Source organism: Poecilia reticulata, linkage group LG16 (assembly GCF_000633615.1).
Source record: "Poecilia reticulata strain Guanapo linkage group LG16, Guppy_female_1.0+MT, whole genome shotgun sequence".
In the NCBI taxonomy this organism is placed as follows: domain Eukaryota; kingdom Metazoa; phylum Chordata; class Actinopteri; order Cyprinodontiformes; family Poeciliidae; genus Poecilia; species Poecilia reticulata.
The window spans coordinates 11094711-11103807 of NC_024346.1; the positions used below are offsets into that span (position 1 = coordinate 11094711).

Sequence of the window (9097 nt, forward strand, 5' to 3'; positions counted from 1 at the left end):
AAATATTACTATATTCAGCAAAAATATTACAGTAAGTAAAACTTGGGTTATTTTTGATGACTTATTGGATGAGAAAAAAATGACACATTTGACAGGTTAAATGTAATCCTTTTTTATGCAATATTAGACGTAAAAAGAAGTGCAAAAAACCAATTATTTTTTTTCAATTAAAATACAATGCAATAACGTAGCATTCCTTTAGCGAACGACTGATCGTTTGTAGTAACTAAAATATTACTTCTAGCATCAACATGTGAAACTCTGCTTGATTTATGAATGTAGTGTTAACTTTTTTTTTTCAATTAATCAGTTAATAATTGAAGAGAAAAAGGTGATTAATAGAATATTTTTTCAAAGAATTTCAACTAAAACCTCACACTTGAGTTTTTGGTAGCAAATATTTAAAACGTTTTTAAACATTTAATCTTAAATGCAAAATGCATATATTTTTGTACAGTTTTGGCTTAATTACTGCTTTGAATATGTGGCTCTTTTAGCAAATAGCATATTTTAGAGTTTGTGTAATAGCATATTTTAGAGTTTGTGTGCTCCAGTTAATCGATTACTAAATTAGTTGACAATTATTTCAATAATCAATCATAATCTGTTTAACCGTAATCCATTTAGAACCATTTCAAAATAAGCTAGGGTTAAACTCTTTAATGAAGATCATTTTTAAAAATAGAACATTCAAATCATTACAGTTCACATTATTTTAAACCAAACTCAAGACTTTAAACATTTTATTACAATGGTAAAAAATAAAAATAAACAAGGTGGAGCACATATGAGAAAATGACAAATGCACCAGGCTACATCTTTGATTCCTTTTTCACTTTGAGGAACTCTGCCATGTTGGAGAAATATTTCTGGTTGGCTTCAGCCACCTTCTTCTCTGCAGCCTGAGGATTTACGATCTCCAGGCCCTGCAGGGGAAAGCAGAGTGAGCCAAAAAAGGAGAATAAAAAAGATGAAGCGAGCCACTCACCAAAAGTCACATTTCTCACCTGAAGGGGAGTAAAAGCCACACTGGAGCTGGTTCCCGACGAGCGATCTCTGACTGTGGACTTTCCTCCATACGTCATGCTCTGCTTCTGCAACGTCCTCTGTTGGCGATAAAACGGCGCACAGAGATATAAGGGACAACATAAACCAAGCAGAGCTGGGAGAATAAAGGAGCAGCAAGCGTTTACCTGCAGGGATTTGGAGATCCTCGCCTTGGTGGCCTCGTTGACCTGAGCCTGTCTGACTCTGCCGCTGCCGCTTTTTCCCAGCTGACCCAGACTGAAGCCCAGATCCTCCTGATACGCATCATCTTCAATCTGCCACACAAAGTCAGAGATGAGTCACTGATTAAACCACATAAAGTGACAAAATAATAAATAATGAGCAAAGATTAAAAAAAAGCATTTTATCTCAACTAAACACAAACATGCATGTCTTTTTGCAGACTAAGCTGGATAATGCATTTAACCCACAAAACTGCAACTAGTTTTCACCATTTGAAACTTTTCACATGAGTTAATTAAAAGGCAACAGAGTTGGGTAGAAGCTAGTTAGATTTACTTGGGTAACATTTTGGAAAAAATGTTACTTTTAAGAGAAATTTTACAACGCTGATCTTTTTACTTTCACTTGAGTAAATTGTCTGGATGATCAACCCACTGTGAGCAACTTCACTGAACAAAGTACAAAACTTGTTTTAACAAATAAACCACATCTCTGTCGCGTTTCTCTTAAAGCTTCATAACTTTTATCTCTAAAGAAACAGATTTTTAAAAAGTTCTTTTTTCCCTGACTTTGTAATTAGGTTATTTGTATTAATTATTTTCATTTTGGTCCTTAAAATAAGAACATTTTAACACAACTTTATATTTTCGACTGCCTGGTGATGTAATTTTTAAATATAAATGATTGGTAAAAAAAAACAAAAAACTAAAGTTTAACTGATTAACTGATCAAAACATCAAATGCTTTTTTATTGTTGAATAATTTCTACTTTGACTTGAGTGCAATTTGTTTTGTTTTACAAATATTACAAAAAAAAAACAAAACAAAAAACAGCAACAGGCTTGACAATGATTGTTTTAATTTTTACCAAAGCTTTATTGTTAAACTAAGGAAGACATTTTATTTAGAGTGATTTAGTGCTTCATGTCAAATAGAGATTATAAAGTGTGACTTTTATATTATCTGACTGCATGTTGAACTCTTTTGACTTTAGCAGAAATGTACCAACGTGAGGTAAAATAGTTGAAAACGATGCAGATTTATTTTTTTCCACCTTCCTTTTCCACCTTTTAATGTTTTGACACATTGACGCAACAAGACACTCGGCATGGAGTTTTACTTTTATACAAACTGCTTCCACATTCTCTAAGAGAAATGTTTTGACACAATGTAAGCTGCTGCGAGATTACGAAACAACGCAACAAATCTAAAAACAGAGCCGAGAAGAAACAAATAAAAGTCACACACGCACCTCTGCAAAGGTCATTCTGTTGGCATGCTTCCTGATCTCCGTCAGCCCGAGACGCTCCTTCATCTTTCGATACCTGCAGGGAAAGAAAGGAGAGCAGTGAGCTTGGAAATGGGAGCCTTATTTTTAGCTGCTGGCATTTAAAACATATAAGTGTGAGTTATACAAGATGCTCGTCTTTGTTTTCCAACGTTCAGGAAGCTTCTTTCTTTCTTTCATTGATTCGAGGAACACAGGATTATGATTCTAGCTGTTGCTCACTTTAGGGCTTCGTGGCTTTTTATGTCTAAAACCGATAAATTGGTTGAAAATCAGGCCTTCCTGACAGATTCTCTACCTTCTCCCTCCTCTCTTCTTCCTCTGTCCGTCCAGCGGCGCTGGCAGAGGTTTGACCTGCTTCACCGGCGGCGGCTCCTGCCATTTATCAAACTTCCTCTCGATCTCTTCTTTCAGATCATAGCCAACCTGTAGAAGAAGAAGGGAAAAAAAAAAACAAAAACGTTTCAAATAAACACAATCTAAGTTGTTCTTATTGTGACTGTAAAACGAAAATGCATCATTGTTTCTAGGACCTTTCCATCTGAGCTCTCGTGAAAACTGTCCACTCGTGAAGCCAGGGTGCATTTCGCTGCCACCAGACGGGCCGCCTTCCTCCTCAGGTCCTGAGTGGAAGGAGAACAGAAAGTTTAGCCGATCGGACCGGTGGATCATTTTCAATTGTCAAACTAGATAAAAACACACAGTAGTTTTTATCTGCTTTTGAATCGTATGGGAACAAACACATCTTCAATTTTAGTCTTGGATCAAAAATGCAAAATAGGCCAAATTAGATTTAGATTTTTTTTTTTTAGGTAATGCAGAAATTGTTCCTGATAAAAATGAAAGAGTAAAAATGCACTCTTTCATTTTTACCAGCAGAACAATTTCTGGGTCAGATAAATTTGAGCAATGACATGTAAAAGTCAAACTGGGTCCTGCAAGTAAGCTGGAGAAAGGTTTTAAGACGCACGCCTCGTGCCTTACGAAGGTGAGCTTTTCTTTAAACTTTGCGACTAACGTTGACTTATGCTAGTTGGTATTATTTTCTGACAATTTCATTAAAAAGTGTAAAAATGTGCTACTCAAATATCTAAACATTTTACCTTATTTCATGTTTATTTGTCAGACCAACTAACGGGGGGAGATTATGGTTCGGGTGTTTCGTAAAAGGTTTGATTTTTGATGTGAGGATAAAATCAAAACTACAAAAACATCAATGTATAAGTGAAAATTAACACTTTAAAAAAATGTTTTTTTGACTCTGTTATAAAACAATTTTGTATTTTTGATCCGAGACTAAAATTAAAATTATGAAGAAAAAAAGTAGAAAGTAATCGGGATTTTTGCAACTGAAACCAAATAACTTTTTAATTTTTTTGTTGCAAATTAAAAACGGAAAGAGGAAGTGACACACAGATTGAACACAGTTTCAGTCCAGAGGGGATGGGATCGACGTGACCGGCTTACAGGCGGCAGCGACTGCACGACGTCACAGTGGTAGATGAATCCTGTGTGCGGCAGCAGAGACGTGCTGCTGAAGCCGGACAGCGTTCTCCTCTGAGCCCCCAGCAGCATCAGGTTACAGGCCGGCATCTTCGAAAGGTTAGTGAGGCCGCCAGCGATTCCTGCAGCCGAGACGAAGAAAACAGAGACATCAGCAACAAATAAAGGGGGAGTTCGTGAAATGCTTGCTCTGGTTCCGTTTGGCGCTTTTCCCCCCCCCCTCTCACCCATGATCTTGGCAGCAGTCGACGCTCCCACGATGATGGACAGGTTCGGGGCTATGAAGGACATTCTGGACTCCACGTACTCGTATATCCCGTGTTTGGACTGGTTCAGCTCCAGCGCCATGTCGCACGCCTCTTCGAGCTGCTTCAGTTCATCCTCACTCAGCAGTGATCTGCAAGCACACAGAGATCAACTGAGCTCTTTTACAGCATCATTTTAAATGGGGAAATATTGAGAGGCTGTGAAGCTGCAGCTGTAGGTTTAGATGGTTAAAGATGAGAGGCTCACCCCTGCGTGGTCGAAGCTGTGACGCTGACCACCATGATGGTGGCATTGGTCAGGATTTGCTGCAGCGTCTCATTGTTCTTACATTTCTCCAGATTGTTTCCCAGCTCCTTCAAAGAGACAACAGGAGACGAAATGCAGTTAAAATGCACCATGCAGGGGAAAAAAAGAACCCAGCAACCCTTTTGTCTCTTTCTGACATTAAATCTGGCAAAAAGTTTTCCTGTGTTAAGTCAGACAGGATTATCAAGGCCACCTTCATGAGTGGTCAGTTTAATTTTTCTACTTCTTTAACTTTACACACAGTTATTCTGTATTTGGTAATGTTGCTTTTAAACTGTACGACTCGAGTGAAATGTTTCGGGATTCTGGCCCGTTCCTCCTGTCAGAACTGGTTTAACTGGGTCGGGTTTGAAGGCCGTGCTGCAGCTCTTCAGCTCCGACCGCAAATTTTCTTTGGTATTGGGATCAAGGCTTTGTGACAGCCACTCCTAAACACCGACTTTACTGTCCTCAGCTCCGGTTGTAGCTGCTCCTTTACATGTCGCTTCAATATTTCCGCATAATGTGTCTTATTTTCTGAAGCCTCCTGCCACCGTACTGCGCAGCTAGGACATTTGTTCTCCAAAATAAATGCTACAATGGTTATTGAAGTCAAATATTTTTAAGTTTGGTTTCATCAGGTCACGTGCCCAAAACTTAAGGTTTTTGTCGCTTTGTGCAAAGTCTTTAAGGTAATCAATAGACGAGTCTCCGATTAACTCAAATCTTGTTGATTAGCCTGTCGGAATCTTTTAAGGTCTTGACATCTTGGCACTCCCAAATTGTTTAAAGGGATAGTTTTTCGTATATTTAAACTCACCAATTTGAAAAAAGAAGTGTGGAGAATTACAAAACACGGATGTTTAGCAAATAGAAACTATTTTTGTCATCCTAACTGACATAAAACAGGAAAAGTCTTGTCCTATTTAAAAGTACAAGATGAAAATGTGTTGTTTTTTTTAATCCCGACATACCTTGACTGTGCGGATGTAATCCAGAGAATCTGGCACCAAAGACTCGAGCTCTGGAAACCTCTTGGAATATTTGTCTCTAGTGAATTTATGAATTATGTCTAAAAAAAAAAAAAACACGAGACAAAACTCTGATGATTAAGAAGGGACACACATTTCTTCACACTTTTAAACAATATTTCTCGTTTTGCAGAAACTCACTGAGCTCGTTGTCGATCTCCACTGTGAGATTATTGGCTGCTACAATCAGCCTGTATTCTGGATCGGCCTCAACTGGACCTGAAACTAAAAAGATCCACAAAAAGATCTTATTCATAACCATTAACAATATTACACAATGTAAGACTTTAGCAGTCATTTGAGTTTTAAATACGTCACTCACCATCTGAGTTTTTGCGCTGCTTTCCGATATATTCTGAGATTTTCTCCATAATGTCTGAAAACTTTTAAAAGACACAACATGATTATAAACCCAACCAGGTTTGATTACACCAAATATTACCTTATATACAGCCGTAAAAAATACCTGTTTGCTATTGCGCAGCTTAGCGATGGACGCCACGCTCTCAGCTTTACTGTAATCCACCTCCATCTCCTCTGGAATGTCTTCCAGCCCTCCCTCCATCCTTCCCTGACTCCTCTCTCCATCGCTGTCCCCCTCCTCTCCTTCTGGATACAGTCCATCCTCTCCCTCATCTCCGGCTTCCTCCAGATCAGCCAGGAGCTCGTCAGCTAGAGACATCTGAAAGGAAATCGTTATGAAGCAACAGGCGGTGGTGAAATAAGGGATGCATTTCAGTGAGAAGCATGAATCACAAAGAGATGAAAGAAAACAGATTTCAGTTTGTGTAGCAGTTTGTTTTAAAAGGGAATATATAAAGAGATGTCACCTCTAGGAAACGATTCCTCGAGTGATTCGAGTACCTCGATTATTAAAATTCCTCGAGGAAAATTGACCTGCCTCGAAGCTTCGTTAATTTATGTTTAATCATTTAGCGCACCGTGTTCCGGCCGGAACATGATCTGCGTTGCGCGGAGCTCGGACTTCCGCCTCTGAGTTGTTGACGGAAGCTACGTGTTAGCGGCATAACGTCCAATCTTCAAGTTCGGCCAGCGGGGACTTTACTGATTGGTGATAATTCCGGGTTTTCATCGTTTTTGTGGGACCAATAAACATCCTTAAAATGACCGGCGCGATGCCGGGAGTTCGGCAGCCTTTCTGCTCCGGAGCTGCTGGTTGAACGGCGGGAAGAAGCTGAGGAGGATTTATACAGGTGAGCGGAGAGACTGAACACGATGCTTACAGGGTAAGAGCAGCTTTACGAATGAACCGCACAATAAACTTATATCATCCCGGTCTGAACAACCGGGAGGCGGAACATGGCTGGTAGATGAGTTTCTGAACGGAGGAGCCGTAAATATCCTGTCTTGCTCCCCCGGTCTACAAAAAAGTAACTGGTAGGGAAGCTCAAATGTGGAAAAAATAGACTGATGTTGATATCTGATAGTAACACTGGTGTTATGGAAGATTTACCAATATTTTATTTCATAATTGTTTTTATCCGATTACTCGATTAATCGTAAGAAAAATCTATAGATTACTCGATTACTAAAATAATCGTTTACAACAGCCCTAGTCACCTCTTCCCTAATGGGAAATAATTTGTTCAGTGAAGTTGAGGTGTTATTCAAAGTGTCACCAAAATCGAATGAAAACACATATTGTAAACTTGGCGTCTTCAATAATTTGTTCTTATTTATACTTTTTTTGTTTGGTTCTATTATTAATTGGACCCAAAACACTTAAATGTTGTTTTAAAAAATCACAATTTTAAAAGGTCATCATCAATAAAGTGTAATTTAGTTTTTAATCTTATAGTTAAATCACCTTGTGTAGTGCTTTATATATTTTTACATTTCTCAATTACATTTTTTAAACTTAGTTTTGCACTTTTAGTGATTGTTGTTTGCTCCTTTGTTTTTGACTCATGTAAAGCACTTAATTATTATATTCAACTGCATTAAAATCCCCCATAAATAAAATCTGATTGATGCTTGAAAAAGATTAAAAGTGGATCTTATCAAAATAGCGACATATACAGCATAAAGACAAAATTAAAAATATTCTTTCAGTCCCATTGAAAAAATATTTTCTTTCAATCCGATTTTAAAATACTAATCTTACACATTTAGTGGACCAAGTTCAACAATTAAATGTAAATGTGCCTCAAGCATAAAAAGTGTTTGTGTGAGAACCTGCATGCAGAGGTTGGGTGTGCTAAAATCGTAATTATGTTAAAATGACAAAAATTGTTTCTTTAAGGAATGTATTTATAGAGATGAAATGGTTTTACCATTAAGAAAATAATGAGAGAAAGCGATCTGAGAAATATTTTTTTGCCCAATTCTAAATTACTTTATTCAGCGATTATCCACACCATTAATAAACCAAATGTCAATTTTAAACTCATCAAAAGTTTAGACAGATTAAAGATTCCCTTCATTCAACACAACAATGCAGGACGAAATAACGTTGCACACGCTCACATAAAAATATTAAAACGTTGGTAAAAGTTAAAAAAGAAAGAATGAATAAATATTAAACCAGTTGGTAATACATATTACACAAAGTGTCCGTTTGAACAGAAATACCATTTCGATATTTCCCCCAAACAGATGTTAGATAATGATAATGCCATAGTTTCGTTTCCAGCCCTCTGAACCACAACAGAAACACAAAAATACCATAAACACTGAGACAAGCCTTGATGTTTGCAGAAATGCACCAGTGTTTGTTCTGGCTGTAACTCTGTTAGCCAGCTAGCTTCAGTGAACGTTGTAGAACGTCACCCGGAGTTTATTTAAAAATAATAATAATAACTTACCTTCTAGGCTCAAAATAGGCCCGAATTAGTGACCAAAAAGACGCGATGAACCAAAATAATCTGTTTCAAGCGAACAAGCTGAATGTTTAATCGCTGCTGTCCTCCTGTGAGAAGTGCTTCAGTATGAAAACGTTCTGGTCGCAGACTGAATACGTCATCATGACTTCCTGGTGCTTTGTGGGAAATCGAGTCATTTGGGAACACAAACTCAGATGAGCCGTTCCAGAGGATCATCAGCATGTTTTTGTTTAAATGTCATATAGGTGTCATCCCGTGACTGCCTTCTTTATTAATGTTCTTCTCCTGGAGCTTTGTCACAAATTCTGAGAACTGTGGCTTGATTAGCCTGAAGTGGCAAAAGTGTAGTCATCCATATCCATTCTTTTGGTAAATTATCAATGTCATCATCATTATGTGAATGGATTGTTGAATTAAGCAAATAAAAAAGTAAAGATAAACAAGAAGAAGCTGTAAAAAGTTTACTTGTTGCTATGGCAATGGTGTTTTCAACGTAATACCAGGTCTTTTTTTTTTGTCATATGTTGTTTTTTAAGTAAATCCAAATAAGTATGCAGGTGAGCCCTCACTACTGACGGTATTGTGTCATTGACGCCTTCTGAGCCTCTCATTTAATTTGTTGCATTCTACGCAGGTGAAAAGTGATAAAA

The 9097-nt window shown here is 37.7% G+C and overlaps 1 protein-coding gene across 1 annotated transcript; it reads right to left on the reverse strand.

Moving 5' to 3' along the window:
* Nucleotides 1–645: 645 nt before the first annotated feature.
* prpf31 (PRP31 pre-mRNA processing factor 31 homolog (yeast)) lies at nt 646–8603 on the reverse strand. The gene is made up of 14 exons (XM_008431579.2): nt 8430–8603; nt 6071–6286; nt 5927–5987; nt 5746–5829; nt 5548–5645; nt 4535–4641; nt 4249–4418; nt 3986–4143; nt 3052–3141; nt 2817–2944; nt 2483–2555; nt 1194–1322; nt 1008–1106; nt 646–926 (listed from the first exon to the last, which is right to left on the reverse strand). Exons 2-14 carry the CDS (start codon nt 6284–6286, stop codon nt 813–815), a joined length of 1527 nt encoding a protein of 508 aa, XP_008429801.1. The 5' UTR covers nt 8430–8603; the 3' UTR covers nt 646–812.
* Between the last annotated feature and the right edge of the window lie 494 nt (nt 8604–9097).

Bases quoted from the DNA above. Each gene is read 5' to 3' on its own strand.
- prpf31 (XM_008431579.2), bottom strand. From the start codon at position 6,286: ATGTCTCTAGCTGACGAGCTCCTGGCTGATCTGGAGGAAGCCGGAGAT. The intron at 4,642-5,547 runs GTATGTCGGGAT...GTCTCTTTGAAG, and splicing joins ATTACATCCGCACAGTCAAG to GAGCTGGGAAACAATCTGGA. The intron at 4,144-4,248 runs GTGAGAGGGGGG...TCTCGGCTGCAG, and splicing joins GACTGCTGCCAAGATCATGG to GAATCGCTGGCGGCCTCACT.